The sequence below is a fragment of the Festucalex cinctus genome, chromosome 7, assembly GCF_051991245.1.
Source record: "Festucalex cinctus isolate MCC-2025b chromosome 7, RoL_Fcin_1.0, whole genome shotgun sequence".
NCBI classification, from domain to species: Eukaryota; Metazoa; Chordata; class Actinopteri; order Syngnathiformes; family Syngnathidae; genus Festucalex; species Festucalex cinctus.
The window spans coordinates 18,528,630-18,544,857 of record NC_135417.1 but is presented as its reverse complement, the minus strand read 5'-3'; the positions used below and the strand labels follow the sequence as shown (position 1 = coordinate 18,544,857).

At 40.1% G+C, this 16,228-nt stretch overlaps 2 protein-coding genes across 4 annotated transcripts; both read right to left on the bottom strand.

The window, feature by feature from the left end:
• Positions 1-132: 132 nt before the first annotated feature.
• Positions 133-6,012, bottom strand: LOC144022762 (dysbindin-A-like). 2 transcript variants are annotated; one of them, XM_077527837.1, is made up of 10 exons: positions 5,834-6,012; positions 4,969-5,025; positions 4,565-4,615; positions 4,436-4,496; positions 3,960-4,092; positions 3,658-3,790; positions 3,346-3,368; positions 2,386-2,532; positions 2,166-2,291; positions 133-2,046 (listed from the first exon to the last, which is right to left on the bottom strand). In XM_077527837.1, exons 1-10 carry the CDS (start codon positions 5,887-5,889, stop codon positions 1,796-1,798), a joined length of 1,038 nt encoding a protein of 345 aa, XP_077383963.1. In that variant the 5' UTR covers positions 5,890-6,012; the 3' UTR covers positions 133-1,795. The 2 variants fall into 2 exon arrangements, with proteins under 2 accessions (XP_077383963.1, XP_077383962.1); XM_077527836.1 differs by lacking the exon at positions 5,834-6,012 and adding an exon at positions 5,323-5,488.
• Positions 6,013-6,293: 281 nt separating this feature from the next.
• Positions 6,294-15,252, bottom strand: LOC144022786 (uncharacterized). Of its 2 annotated transcripts, XM_077527900.1 has the most exons (9): positions 14,840-15,252; positions 14,500-14,740; positions 13,693-13,806; positions 12,577-13,222; positions 12,347-12,482; positions 11,908-12,077; positions 10,730-10,867; positions 10,291-10,517; positions 6,294-9,300 (listed from the first exon to the last, which is right to left on the bottom strand). In XM_077527900.1, exons 3-9 carry the CDS (start codon positions 13,735-13,737, stop codon positions 8,134-8,136), a joined length of 2,529 nt encoding a protein of 842 aa, XP_077384026.1. In that variant the 5' UTR covers positions 13,738-13,806; positions 14,500-14,740; positions 14,840-15,252; the 3' UTR covers positions 6,294-8,133. The 2 variants fall into 2 exon arrangements, with proteins under 2 accessions (XP_077384026.1, XP_077384025.1); XM_077527899.1 differs by having other exon boundaries at positions 14,500-15,252.
• Between the last annotated feature and the right edge of the window lie 976 nt (positions 15,253-16,228).

The following is a 16,228-nucleotide window of genomic DNA, read 5'->3' as shown; positions in this document are numbered from 1 at the left end:
ACACCATAATACATCACATATGAGAAGGCAGGCGTTGAAATCTTGCTCTTGAATGGGATTAGATGTGGTGTAAATGTCATAGCTGGTGAGTATCAACACACACACATACCAATAAATGTCCACTTGACAGACTTGACTTGAGTAATTTAATTCCTGGTTTACCAGCAGACTGCATACAAAGTGTGCTTGACAAATTGTGCCACAGTTTATGTCCAATAAAATGATGAAAGGTGCTCAACAAAACAGCATAAGGTCAAGTACAAACATTTGCCGTGCAACCTCCGATGAATTCCAACAAGCTCACAGCGCTCAACAACTCAATTGTCACACATGCAAGATATGAGGAACAATCATTACATGTCCTATTAAATGTTTGGAAGACGGAGAATCAACCATCGTATGTCACGCACCCAAGACCAAAATGTGCTTACTGTCTTTGGTAAATTGTATACTGTACATTTATGAACAATTATATACACATTTAGTTGAATAAATAAAATAGGATTCAATGTGTTTGTGGTCAAGTGGATAGCACGTCCGCCTTAACAGTTCTGAGGTTGGGATTTAAATACTGTTCAGGACTTCTGGGTGGCGTTTGCGTGTTCTGACACATCCCCAAAACATGCTTAAGTTCATTGAAGGTTCTAAATTGTCCAGTGTAAGTAATTTTGTTGATCGTTAATATGTACCCCGTGATTGGCCAGGCAACCATTTTAGGGGCCACCCCACCTCTTGCCCAAAAATCAACTTGGAAAGGCCACAGCTCGCCTGCATCCCTCGTGAGCTTCATTGGTAGAGAAAATGGATTGATGGAAAATTGAATGTCAACACATATCTTGTAACTTTGTGACATTTGTTTGTAAATAATTCTTCAGCTACAATTATTCTGGTAACTCTGAGGAGTTGCAGTGGTCCACAAATACTGAATGAATACATGTGTAATTAGGGCTATACAACAATTTAAATATTTATTCAGAAGTATGATTTCTGATATTTCATCAGTTATTCAGTTCAAATTTGTGTACTATGTGGAGGGTAAATATATCAAATTCCTAACTAATGGAACAGGACAACTTTGTTGTTCAACAATAATCTGTCTGCACAGTGCACACAGAAAAGCAAAGCAGATTAAAAAATATGAAGAGGCCTTCTCTCACATGATATTAATTCATTTAGCATTGCCTGAGGAAAAAACTAAACACAACACAAAGCCCTTCAAATTAAAATAGTCCATTGGCTCATTTTGGCTTTTTCATTAAGACAACATTCCTAAAAATGCTGTGTACATATGTATTATTTGAATAGAGCACAAATAGAAAATGATTATTATTTTATCTATTATGAAAATGAGATTGTCTTTTTTTGTGAATTGTCATCCATGCCAAACCAGCTGAGGCAAAATCATCTGCAAATGGATTCAGTCAACTGACTGTAATAGTGCACATACAAGGAAACAAGGTTGAAATAAACTGACGTGGAGGTATTTACGTACAACATAAAATGTCAAAATTAACACTGAACAAGATATTTAGGACGTGCAGGTCGACGGCTGCATATTTGATTCCTTAATTGAGAATGTTGACGGCGGTCAGATTGATATGCTCCACTCCGCTTTAAAGCACAAGAGGGTGAAAGGAAATGTATTTTGCATAACTTAAAACACATCCGCAGATAAATGACATGCTCAGCACTCATTTGATGTCTTGTCTTGGCCGAGCATGTTGTCCCAAGTCCAAGTTTGGGGGGCAGTACAGTTGTCCAACCCTTGAGCCATGTCAAGGGCATGGTTGCTAGGTTACCCACAGGGCACATCCCCTGGAGAGTCACTGTCATCGGAGCTCCGGACTTGGTCAAGGTCCTGCAGGCCGACCAAAGTCATGTCCGCCTGAACGTCGTCCTCGTCTGACTGCACGACAGGCTCGTCGCTGTCCTCGCTGTGACCTTCGTCATCTTCAACACGTTCAGGGTCTTTGTCTTTTTCGAGGTCAGGCACATGGCTCGGGGGGCTGCTTAAGAATTCCGAGGAGTCGGTCGTGAGATCTGGTCCTGTTTGAGATGACAAGCGCAGGTAATCGCACTCAACAGGAGAATTTTCTGCTAGTTATCCATTATTGGATTACTCCTTGATGAAGGCATTAAGGGAGTATTTAATGGCAGTCTGTTACCTGAGGTGAGTGATGACCCCGAACTAAAGTCATCGCCAGAGTTCAGGAAATCATCCAAAGCCTCCTGGTCCGATAGGTTGGTGACTGTCATGTGATCCAGAACAACCACATCCGCTTCTGATGGTTCTTTAAATCGTATGTACAAACAAGAACAAGAGACGTGAAGCATTTCAATTCAACTCACTTTTAAAGCGACATTGGCTGTTTTGTTTTTTTTAACCTCTGTGCTGAAGATATCCAGTGGATCGGTATTTTTCCAAGTCTTGGTTAAAGGCTTCTTCGTAGACTTTCTGTCGTTCTCTCAGTTTCTGCTGCCTGGCCTGCTCCAGCTTTACAACTTTCTGAGCATGCTCAGTGTTCAGCTCCACTACAGAGAAATACACCATTGGATCAATAGTATTAACTCGAGATAGACAGATTATCGGCCAGAAAGAATATCGGTGCGGTATTTGGCATTTTGACAAATATCGGCCTTTTTATATATATATATGCATCGGAAGGTAATGAAATAGTTGACATTTCACTAAGCGGTGAATGCTTGCGAACGGAGCAAATTTTGGGTGTTCATCATAATTTGCAAAATGTTCACAGACAGTTTTTAACTTGTTGAAAAGAAATTTTGAATAGGTTCAGACATTTTGAAACCTTTTAGGAACCCTGAAAATGAGCTACATTCACATGGATTTGTTGCTCAGTGAGATACAGGGAACATATCATTTTTTAAATGTTTTTTTTTATTTATTTCCCCTACACTTTATAAAAGATTATGCTGACATTGGGCACTCCCTACATGTTTTTATTTTAAAAAATTATCAGCCTCCTTGACTCCTCCTTGAATAATCGCTACTTGTATCGGCCATGAAAAAAAACCCATATTGGTCTATCGTAACTTCATGTCCTCTTCATTTACCGGTAACTTGTCACTAGTTGAGAGTGAGTGTATAGTAACAGCCTACAACAACATGACTTACAAAATCCAAAATGACTACTGACGCTCAAAAAGGTACTTTTCTGGGCCTTTAGTCACAGTCCATGATAATAGCTTCTTCAACATTATAGAATCTGTCAATAAGTCTACCATGTAAATTACAAGGAAGATTTGTAATGTTTTGCTCCTTCAATTCCTCACAAAGATCTGGTAACGACATTCTCATGTCTGGCAAACAGGAATACAACTCACCTTCGAGTGTCTCCAGTTCTCGCCTGGGGGGGAAAAAAAAATAAAAATCCCATTAAGGACCATTTTTGTACTATTAAAGTGAAAAATATTATTGGAAAACTCTAAATTAAGCACAAAAGAAAGTTAGAAATAGTTGCGGTTTATAATTATTTACAATCACGAGGCAATTGACACTTCTTGTTTGAGCAACTTGTGAACGCATTCAGAGGATAAAGTTGCGAACGTGCTCATCAGTGTACCCTAATACAGTACTTTCAATAAAGACACTGATTAGAAAGGGCCATAAGCAGGTGACTGGAGTGGAGCACATACCTCTTTTTTTTCTTATAGTCTTCCGATTGGTGGATATGATGCTGCTTGAGCGTCTGTTGTTCACACTGACAACAAAGCGTCTCCAGGAAGACCAGCTTGCTCTCCATCTCCTCAAAATCACCTTCCAGATGAGCTGCACATGAACACACATTTTTATATCTACAACAGGAATTTTCCTTTATGGGAGCTTTCCCTGGCAATTTAGCGGACTAGAGAATTACAGAGTAGGGGTCCATGGACCTTAAATTGCCAAGAACATTGAAAAGATGCTGACATTGATTTCCATAGACAACATATGGCACCTATTGAGGCAGTGATGGCATCAAGTTCAGCAATGAAAGCAGGCAAGCTTTGTAGTTGTTCCTGAAGTTGCGTCAGTGCAGATCGTCTCTTTTCCCAGTGCGCCGACAGCATCACCACGTCCCCGTCAACAGCCTGGAAAAGCGACACGGGGAGCAAAACTAAAACAAGACCGTGTACAATGAAGCACTCATTAACTCGAATGCTGTCATTTAATATCAGTATGAAAAATGCTTTATCAGACAAGGACCAGTACTTCTATTTCCAGTAGGCACAGCCTGTTTGCTATTCTGTCCAAAATGGATGTCATGAGCATGCACACCCACTGTAAACATGTCCAATAGCTTTTAGCGGGAGTAATTTTACTCCATTTCACTATAATTTATGAACTGGAAAGCCACAAAGGGAGTTAGCAAACGACCTAACGAAGCAATATTGTGTCACCTTTGAGAAAGAAACAGAGAACAACTGAACATACCTCGGCAACCTGAGCACAGTCTTTTGTTTTTTTGTGGAGCAGAAACCAACTCTCCTCATACCTACACAAACACGTTTTAGATTGTAGGCAAAATCATACAGTGCAGTTGGTCGGTCAGTTTGTGTGTACCTGCTAAGGATGTCAAGTCCTGCACTGAAATGAGGAAGATTTTCTTCATATCTGAGCAAGAAATAACATAAGTAAAAGTTAAGACCGTCATAAACAAGTTCAGGATAAAGCAGTGAGGTTGATGTTATAGTCAGTGTTTGTATGTTTATTGTTTAAAATGGGCTCCCCATTAGTTTTCACCATAGTCCCTCACGGAAACTCTAAATAAAATAGTGTTAATTACAAAATCAAAATCAACAGAATGCTGAGCTTCTTACCATACTATGCCCAAAAAGCTTTTAAAAAGAAAAAAAAAAGAAAAAAGGTAAGCTTAGGTAAGCTTCTGAGTCAAATTGTTTACTTACCAAAGAATTAAATACTTACAATTGGTTGTCGAAAATAATTCGACAGTGAATTGAACTGACCTAGATTTCCTCCTGCTGCTTTTGGATTCCTTTGATTTGTCACCAAGTGTTTTCAAGCTGTTGGGAGGAAACGCAAATGATGGAACTTTTGTAAGTTATCAAACAGACCAAAATTCGAAACAGACTGATCTTACAAACTAAAAAACAGCAACTAGTTATTGTTTATAAACAATATAATGTAGGGATTTGGACACTTTTGAAACAAAAACAAAAAAATATATAGGCCTACATGTAAAAATACGCTGTTACGTGACAAAAAAAAAAAAAAAAGCTTTTGGGGCGAATTTTTATTAAACATTTTGTTCGACGGTGCCCTGGCTCAAAGGTTGGGAAATAATGCCCCAGAGAACCTACTTTAGCATCTGGACACGGCTGCTGCGATACGCACGCGTTACATTACACTCCTTAATTAATGTTATTTGGCGACGACATTCCTCTTGAAAAATATTGCTAAGGCAAGTGGAATGTCTTCGCATTCACCAGCAAACTATGTAAAGCTCCATTCTGCGTAATCTACTTGACCCGACGTCACATGACCGTCAGCTGAGAGCAATAAACATGAATTGCACACACCAACTATAACAAACCAAATCTTACATCCTAAGTCGAAAACTCTTCATTTCCATAAACGCACCTAATTATTCTGTAAAGTTTGTTCGGTTGTTTATACTTTGACGTGGTCAGGAAAACCAAGATATAACGGCTCACTCGGTTTATTACTAGCCAACTTTGCTCCTCTCGTATTATTGTAATGTCAATTCAGTTTCATTGCAACTAATCCGCCCGCCCGTGGACTACTCATATATCCTGACGCTTACGGAAATATCACACAAAATAGGAGAAATGTGATCGAAAGGACACAAACCCCGTCGTTAAATCCTGTTGCACCATGTGAAGTCTCTCTCTGAAGTTTTCAAACATGATTCCACTGTGTAGTTTATCTCCAGTTGTCTTCTGAAATGGACCCAGTTCATTAGTGTAGGATCCTGACACCTCTGTTGTGACAGAACCTCGACTAGTCTTCCGTTATTCTTCTTCGTAGATATGAACTTAACGGCACCTGGAATCTATTACTGCCCCCTACTGTTTTAAGTTTAACAAGTTCACGACCAGTTGTTGGCCGCGTATCATACGAAAAGTGCCTTTTGTCATTCGATGCCCATACTGTCTCTGAAAAACCCACGATGTCATTTCCTAATTAGTTTGGGATTATAATTAGTTTTTTTTAATTGTATTTATGAAAACTGTTTTTTTTAACTAACACACGAGGCAGTATTTAGCTTGTGCTGTAATAACATAAAACAAAATCAACAAGTGCAAGGGAAAAAAATACAAATACCAGTTTTATTCATGAGCACTTCACAACATCTTTCCACTGAACATATAAGGAAATGTGTAACAGGAAAAAGCCTGTTACACAGACAAGCTGGTGGTGCAGCTGCCTTTCCCAACATGGCTGCTCCATCACGATAACCTAAACTTTACATCACATCATGTGGCAGGTGCTTTCGTGGTCACTTGCAATACCACACAGACGTCAAACGGAAGGGAGGTTTAAAAAGTGAGTACAAGGTGTGTCAGAAAGGTTCCAGGACTGGTGACATTGAATACATGTATATTTCAATCCCAAACTAGGAGTTTCCCCCCTTCAATTTGGTCTAAATTATCAACCAGCAAGTCTACAAAAAAAAATCCTGAGACATTTCCTTTGTTCACTGCGTTAGAAGAGGCCACGGTTTTGGCAGGGTAAGATGTGGCTTGATCCCAATGCCCTGAGCATCCGGCTGTTACTTTTGAGAACATTGCCCTGCTGATTCTGTGTGACTGACAAGGGGGTCATAAAGGGGATCCATTTTGAAGACATGAATGACATTGAGATGGCCGTGATAATGGAACTGTAGCGTATTACAGAAGAATACTGCCAAGAACGCAGGTGTGGCAAAGAAGGTTGGGAAAAAGCGTGAGGCTCAGGGGTGAAAACTTGTACTTTGAACTACAAATATATTTTGTGACACTAGTCCCGGAACCTTTCTAACATACCACGTAAACATGTCAATACTAGTGAGGACACCCCTTCAAATTACTGAGCAGGAAAGCATGATTTTTAGGTACAAAAATCAAGATATTACATGGAAGCACCTGAAATCATTTTTCAATATAGTGATAGTTCACTATACGAAGTTGAAAAGATAACGCAATTATATTGCTCAAATTATTTTTGCTGTACATATACGTAAAAAACACACATAACACACGTATACATGAACATACTATGTTACAGCAGGATCCAGTGTTGGTCTTTTAAATACACTCACTGGCCACAAGATTTTGTACACCTGCACCATCTAATGTGAGTCAATACAAGAGCTGTATCAAATATTTTGTTTGCACTTACAAAGATAATAAAACTAAACTAATTTAGTCTTTTTTTTTTTTTTTAATGATTGAATTTGCAGTTATAAGGTTTTCCCCCCTACATTGTAGGGCCTACAGCAGTTAATTGTACTGTAAATAAAGAACCATCTATTAAGATGCTTTGCTGGAAACTTGTTGAATACAAACTACAACTCTAAACATTCTTGAATACTAGTAGTGTATTCTTATAATGCTATGCATGATTAAATATAGATTTAATAATGTATTAAAGAATTACTGAATTAATACTATTTCCATCTATGTAAATTTACTAGTTAATGGGCAGCATGCTGTGTTAGGTCTTAGTGTAGCTGCCTTACATTTCTGAGGTTCAAAGTTCGAATCTCAGCTCTGGCCTTCTTATATCCTTGTGTGGGTTTTCTCATGACCCTTCAAGCTTCTTCCCACATTCCCCAAAATGCATGTCACTAATTGAAGACTCTAAAATGTCCATAGGTTTGAATGTGAACGGCTGCATGCCCTGCGACTGGCTGAGACCAGTCCAGGGCGTAACCCAAATCTCATCAAAAGGTCAGCTGGGATAGGCTCCAGTTCACCCAGGACCCTAATAAGGACAAGCGTTTCAGAAAACTGAAGGCTGGATAAATATAGATGACTTTTTTTTTTGAGACAGCTCCCAAATTTGAACTCATTAGATGCTGTGGGTGTACTGAATATAATATATCTCCTTGATATTAAATTGTAATACAGTAAACAGTGAAGCTGTAAACATGTTGAGTCAGGTGTCTGTTAGCGCTTGAGAAGGATTCTAGGACTGCTCCTAGTTTTAACGCTTGAGGTAGTTGATTTGATCTGCCTATGACGTTTTGTCGAGCCCTTGGAAGTGACAGAATAGCTACCGTCCTTTATTGAGTCATCAGTCCAGCCCTTGGAAGAGTCAATGGCAGCACATTTGGAATCGTCGACAAAGCAGCTGCTGGCTGGTGAAATAAACGTGACAACGTCTTTGCTAGCACCTTTTTTAGTTCCCTTTGGACTGTGTTTGGCAGAGTTATTGGCTGGTGGCTTGCTATGTACGTAAGGTGATGTCACTGAGTTGATTAGTGCTTTCGGAACAGCTGCAGCTCTGATAACAGTCCTCGAAACTGTAATCCTGGGAATTGTTTTGGAGATGGGAGCGGACCCCACTGCCAAGTTCCTCTGTAGCCGTTTTTCTCTCACATTTCTGCACATGACCTCACTGACTGGACCGAGGTCAGATTTATCTTTGACCTCAATCGCCGAGCCGAACCTTCCAACATTAACTTTGTTCTGTATGTCCTCAGTAACATAACTGTCCCTTACAAATTCCAGCTCTCCATTATGAGTGTCTTGTATTAGATCCGCATCAAGGCTACCACCAGTGTGTCGTACCTTATGGACGGCATGTTCCACTTGGACATCTTCCTTATAGTTAACCTCACCGTTAATGTAATCACTATCCAGCTGGACATTCCCATTGGACTGTTGCGTCCTGCACTTCTTTAATGGATTGTCGGCAGAACAATGATTAGGAGGAGCTGGATTAGCATCTGGTGGGAGGCCTCTCCTCCTTCGAGACAATCTCACAACCCCGGGAGTCTCGTCGAGCTGTCTGGTGGCTAGGTTAGTAGTCAATGGCATTTGAGCAGGTGTCCTGCTTGGATTTCTTCCTGAGTTCTGAAGACCTCTAAGAGTCCTGGGGTTTTTGTGGAACTTACAAACTGGTAGGCATTGATTGTGAGGCAGCTGGTGGTTGCTGTGTTGGGAGATGTGATTGCTCTTGACTTCTGCTCGGCTTTGGGAGCGGCCCCGTAGTTTACAGATATTGCTGGGTCTTGGGGATTGCTGGCTGCTACCCTCTGTCTTAGGCTTCAAGTTTGAAACCGGTCTGACAAAGGAGATGCTATGTTCGGAAACTCTGGCAACCTTGGAGACCTGGAACACGGAAAGACCTTTTAAATACAGTGATATTGGACATGGGTTACTTCAAAATAAGGTTGCAAAATTCTGGGAATTTTCCAAGTTGGAAGCTTTCTCTGGGAATTAGCGGGAATTTATGGGACTAATTAACCCAGCCAATTTCACTGAAGCAACTCCATTGGACCCCATTTTATAAGCTTTGAGCTTCAGAGGGAGTCCATTTTTCACAGTTAAATGATTGCTTATCAATAGGTTTTGTCTGTATTAACGCACTGTGGAAATAAACAAACAAACAAACGAACCCCCTTCGCAACCGGCTCTTTTCCTGGATTTTGACTGGTTTTGCAAGGACCACAGAGTATTGCGTTCTATTGCTATAAAAACACGGAACCTACCAAAAGAAAGATTAGAGTCTTGTTTCATCAGGAGAAAAAAAATGTATGTTTCCATTTTGCAGCGATTAGCATTAGAATATAGCTAAGTTTTAGCAATATTCACATTCCTGGTGAAAACACTGACAAAAAGAGCTTATTGCAACATGGCCCTGCCTGATCTCTTATACCTTACTGCTACCTGCTGGCCGTTTTTTTTTTTGTTTTGTTTTGTTTTAATAACTGCCATTGCTTTAAGCCACCTCTTCATTTCAGAAGATGCATCAAAGCCTTCTGTATGCTCTTGCATTAAAAAAAAATATTTGAAAAACGTGTAAACATGTTTTGGAGAGTGAAGGACAAAGTATTAAACATTTTTATACGTTTTTGGGTTTGAATGAGTTAAAGCGTAAAATGAAACTATTCACGGTAAATGAAGACCGGGCTGGCCCGCGAATAGTGTACAATTGTCATCTATTGAAATGCATAGGAAAAAAATATATAATATTTTTCTTTTTAAAGACTGCTTCTGCCTCCAGCTTTCCATCCCACAATGAAACAGGTTTGACAGCCCCATTCCAAAGCAATAATCTAGACATCTTCAAGAACCACAGATGAAATAAAGTAAACAAACCTTTTTATTCCTTCTGAGCTGTATGGAGAAATGCCGAGATCTCAGGTGATGTTTTGTAACGTCGTCTCTCCTGCCAGCCTCCAGACATTCGTTCTTCATCCTCTGCCCTGCCTCCTCCTTCCTCTCTCTCTCCCTTCTCCTTTGTGCCCGGGCAGTTACACGACAGAGGGAACTGCCTTCTGCAGAGTCTGAGCCTTCAAAGTTCAGTGACCTACAACCTGACTGCACTGCAGGACAACACACAAAGACAAAATACATTAACGTCAGCATACTACTAAGTTAACCTCTAAATAATCACTACAACTTTTTTTGTGTTTTTTAATTATCATAGCAGGATTTCTATGGATTTGTGCAATCAAAAGCATTTTTTTTCTTGACAATTCATCTTTGATTACGGTACATTTAAACATTGTTATCACATGTGAAAGTTGAAGGGCACCTGTTTGTGTGATCGTGTTCTTCCTGTCAGTGACAGTCTGTCTGCGTGTGGAAAAACGTGAATTAAAACGTCGATCAGTGGCTGGTTCCTTCTCTCGTCCACTCAAAAAGGCCATGTTCCTTGGCAACGCTGCGGAACCTGAGGTCACAGAGAAAAATCACTTCATTTAGTTGTGTCTGTGACAGTGCACAGGAGTGACTAGCATGAGCATGATTAGGTGCTAAAATACAGATCAAGTGCTAAAACCGCATAACATTTTGGCACTCTGGTCCAGACCAACACACAGTACGTACTCAAAGTATGGTTTAAATTCCTAGTATTGTCCTGGTTAACTCAATTTATTCACTTTTATACAAAAATACCCAAGTTTATAGGCCTACATACATAAAGTCATAGCCAAATTGTACAGCATCTGTGACGCATTGTTTGATGAAACTCAAAACAATAATAGACTGTCAGGAGATAAACTGCAAAGAGGGACGGTCACGGTTCCCACAAGGAATAGTAAACTCTGTAGATTTGGTTATATCCGATATTGCAATACTTGACAAATACAACAATTGAATTGCATTTAAACAAGAGTCCACCTTTAAACTTTTCTTGACAATAATGTGTTATATGTGATCTCACTAGTCTAAACATGACATTCTGATTAATACTACATTTGTCTAATTGTGGAATACGAGTTATGCAGCAAAATCCATCTGTTTTTATCCATCTTAGGGGACGGCCATTTTGCCACTTGCTGTCGACTGAAGATGACATCAGTTCAGCCATCATCAGTTGCTCAGGGCTCAGGCATTGACCAATCACAGCTCACCTCTTTTCTGAAGCTGAACTGTGATTGGTTGTTACCTGAGACCTGAGAAACTGTGATGTAATTTTGACTCAACACTAAGTGGCAAATGGTCGCCTTCTGATAGTGATAAAACTTCTGGATTTTGCTGCTTAACTCATATTCCACTAATGCAATATTAACCAGAATACCATATTTAGACTAGTAGGGTTGCATAGAACATATTGTCAAGAATTTTGGGGTGGGTTGACTTCCCCTTTAATAATAATACATTTTATTTGTAATGTACTTTAAATGTACACGAAATCTCAAAGTGTTACAGTCATAAAAAGAGCACACACACAAAAAAAAACTGAGAATGAATTTCGTCAGGGAGACATACCTCTGAGGCAGAGAAAAGATAAGAAGTCCTCCGTTTTGGGTCGACGTCTGGTTAGACTGGTGACTACTGCTAGGTTGTGGTTGTGCCTGTACTGTGTTGATGACGTCAGTGGTGGACCAGGAGAGCTGGGTGGGGACTGGGCAAACTTTCTTTGCGCTTGTAACCTTGGCCTAAACAAACAAGCAAACACACTTATCTGAAATCAAGTTTAGTGAGGGCGAAAACCTGTAAGAGGGAAAAAAAAAAGTGTGCTACATTCTGTCCTGAGGTAGGCCTGACCAAAATCTGACACATGACACATAATGACAATTTTTTAAGCAAGTGCCCCAGGCTTGGAAAAACAAAACAAAAACATTAACATGTGATGACCCATTGCCAAGTTCTTTGATACCCAAAGACACAAACAAGGCTGAAAAAAAAACACACAAGAGAGGCTGACCTCCTGCTATGTAGGTCATCCTTGTCACAAAGATGGCTGACAGGGTGGCGCTGAGGGCGTGCCTCCAAGGACCAACTCCAGCTTGGGCTGCCTGACAGTGAGGACGGACGCTGGCCGGTGCCATTAACCAGGGAACCTAAACCAATTGGTTGAAATGTGACCATAGTTGAGTTAGAAGTTGAAAAAATCCAGTGGAATTTGTATGAAGTTTTTGTACTACAGGTACTGACCCCTGATGCCTTTGGGAGAGCGTGACCTCTGTTTCCTGGCCACGACAGGAGTCCTCAGGAGTGGTCGTACATTCTTGGGTGGCCTCCTATTTTTCACTGAGTGCTTGTGCTGGGTTCTCTGTGGTTGTTTTGTAGTGTTTGTGTACTTAGAGGTCACCATGGATGATGAATTGGACGTTTTGTGTGACCGTAACGTCCTGGTTGAAACTGAATTATTCCGTGCATGTTCTTGTAAGCTGGTGTGCTGCACAGTTTTTTCTCGACACATTTTTGGTTGTGCGTGCAAGCACTGTTTTGCATGAGTCGTTTTACTTTTCCGTGAATGTGAATCCTGAGACAAGTTTGTTTTTTGCACCTTATTGGTGTGATCTCGATGCTGTTTTGTCTTAACCTGTGTTTTTTGCAGCGTGTGTGTTTTTTTCTGCATGTTTTGCAGTCTGTGCGAGACTCTTTGTTGCTGGGGTTTTTGATTGGACTTTTGTGGTTCGTGTGTAAGTGTAGCTTTTGATACATGCTTGCGTTTGTGCCCGTGTGCAGGTAAATGTCCGTGTGTGGCACGGCGTGTGTCTCTGAATTCCCTGAGGGAGAGGAAAAGAACTTTGCGCACCAGACGCTCTTCACACCACGGCATTCCATCACTGATGTCCTACAGAGCAAAAAAAAAAAAATGTACATAAATATGAGTGGGGGGTTTTCAACATTACATTATCATGGACTGCAGATTATTGCCGTCATTAATTAAAAAGACGAAAGTCAAACTCTTTCCTTGCACAGTGCCATAACAAGTATTTGCCTCCCTCCTTATTTTTGATTTTTTTTTTTGTGTGTGTGTATTGGTCAACCTCAAGCAGAATATATTTATTATTTGTCATATTCATTTTGTGAAGGCAAACACAAATGTTTTCAGTAGACAGCAAAAAATAAAGGAATTGGCCCGAGTGATTTTTTTTTTTCCCCCCCAAGCAGGAGTTACGACTCAAAACACTACAAGTTCATTAAAATAATTTTGAAATGATTGGAAGCAGATTTGTGAAACACAATGTGGAGACTGCGCTATACAGATGCACAACATGTACGTATCAGTAGGGATTTATAGTACATCTGCATTTTACTTACATATTTTTTCTTTATGATATTCCGTTTGGGCCTGTCTGTACTCATCTTGCACAGTTGACATGAATGACAGATGCTTCTTCTTTGCTTATTCTGCCAGTGTGGATATCATGAATCCTGACAAAACAAAACAAAACAAAATTTGTCTTGCAATGTTGATATAAAATTAAATATACTCATGTACTTAAGAATACACTTATTTGTGAGTGAAATTTCAGCATAACGTACATAAAAAGGGTTGGAAAAGTGGCTGAAAATGTGTTTCTGTAATTCGGATAGAAATCTGGATTACTACTCTTGTCCATGGATATACCTACTTTGCAGTCATAATATATAAGCGTAAACAATAGTTGTTTTCGATTATTGCGGTGGAATTTGGCAGCGACATCGCAGTCAATAAACATACGCTTTAACGATGTTAGCAACGGTCATGTCCATCAACTACCGCGCACTTAACAGAGCCAACTGGACAACGTCTAATGATAGGCCTCACACTTTAGTATACAGCACAATTAATCAATGCAAATAGGTCACTTTTGTCCTTTTTCTTTGCACTTGCATTACCAAAACGTAACAAGTAGCGATTCGCCATCGATCTGCTTTCTTTAGTACCATTCCATATACATCAACGGGTGTAACGGTAAGTGTGGATGTCGACTACATGTCCGTCTAAATACGACCCCTAACAATCTTATAATGCATGGTGATAAATGAGGTGGATTACACTGGAGCGAACGTGTACGGTATATATTCTGGTCAGAGTCGTTAAACAAAGCAGGGATGAAACAATGGGCCGAACAGATCACCCACCTCGAACGGGATAACCGGACTAGCGGTGCTACATCATGAGCCCTGCGCCCACCTGGCTTTGTAGCAGAAGCAGACAGACCCTCACGGACAAACCTGGAACAAGACACATTAGAGCCCCCACCGAATGTGGCTCGTCCGTGTGAAGGTTCCGCACGCACACGGCCTGGTTGCGCGTGCAGCATCGTGCGCATGTGAAAGGCTACTCGCTTCCGGTCTACCGAGTGGGCGTGGCCTCTTCTCCCTGTCGAACCCAACGGTAACGTCACTTCGATTATTGACAACATGCCTACAACTCAAACAATCCTTTCAGTGTTATCTTTGTTTTAGTTCATATTTGTACCTTATTGATGTTTTTGTGTATCTTGTTTGTCTATGCCTGTGCCTTGAGTCTGTAATAATTGTGTAGTGTATGTAAAACAAACAAAAACATGGAGGAAAATGGTCAAAGTAGACGCTCAACTCCAGTAAAAAATAAAAATAAAAAATAAAGCTTTTATAGCAGACTGACTCATTCGCAAGTGGCTGAATTTTGAAGGACATTCACAATACCCTATTTGAAAAACTAAAAAAATATACATATATTACAATATCTGTGATCATGAGCTGTTTCGGCTCCAGGATTTTTTCCTCTCCCTTGGCTAAAGGGGGGCTACATACTTTATAAATATTTGGGATATTCAATACCACTTTTTTCCAGGAAGCTTATGAGTACTAACCTCTTGAGTAATTAATGATCCCATACCAAATACAGATACCATTACGTACTTTTAATACATAAAATTTCCCCCAAAAAACAATGAAGATAACTTAAACGAAATACTTATATAATCCAAAAATTGCGGTATCCTTAAAATAGCATTAAATTAATGGAAATGTTCTTCTAATTTGTAGTTCCTAATTACTAAATGGCAAGAAGAGGGAGAAAGTGCAATAGGTCGCTTGCACATCGTAATGCATCATGGGAGTTTTTCCTTCGGGCGCCATATTGGGTGTCCGCCGGTTCACAAGGTACACTCGCGAGTTACACGGTAGAGCTTATCAACCTGATGTAATTTTCGCAGTATTTTCACGATTTACCGGAAGATCAAAAACAACGATACAGGCAGAAGGTGTCTCTGTGTGGCGGGATTGATCCTAATTACGTCCTGACCAAGGGTGATTTTTTTTTTGACGGAGAAAGCTTGCTGGCCAAATGTGACATCTCTGGACATCTTTCCCTACCTCGTGTTGACAACATGCTCCATAACACGCCAACAAATCCCTGGAGGCTTACAATTATTTTGTAAGCGGGTGGATACAGAGTGTAAACTTTAACATCGCATCAGAAGAAACGGTTGCTGTTGCACGTAAGTAAACCACATGGTGTTGGTAATTCTGCACACAAAAATGTTGATTTGTTCTCAGGCTTCCTGTTATCATTGTGTTTACATGCACAGCTGGCTTTACCTGATGTGGTCAAAAAGTAAAGCCATACATACCTGGTAATACTATTGGTGTTGTCGTGACAAGTGATGGGAATTGTTGCCATCTGGCACCAGACAGAAATTGGGTGTTGTGACAGCCTCCTTAACCGTGAGATCATAAGAAAAGCTGTCAGTATGCTCAGTAGTTACCATGAACACGTTTTATTGTACTGGAAACTGAAACTAAAAATACGTCCTCTGAGAGTGGTTAACCTTAACCATTTAGAATAAGTTGATTAAGTAACATGTAACTAGTGAAAGGGTAG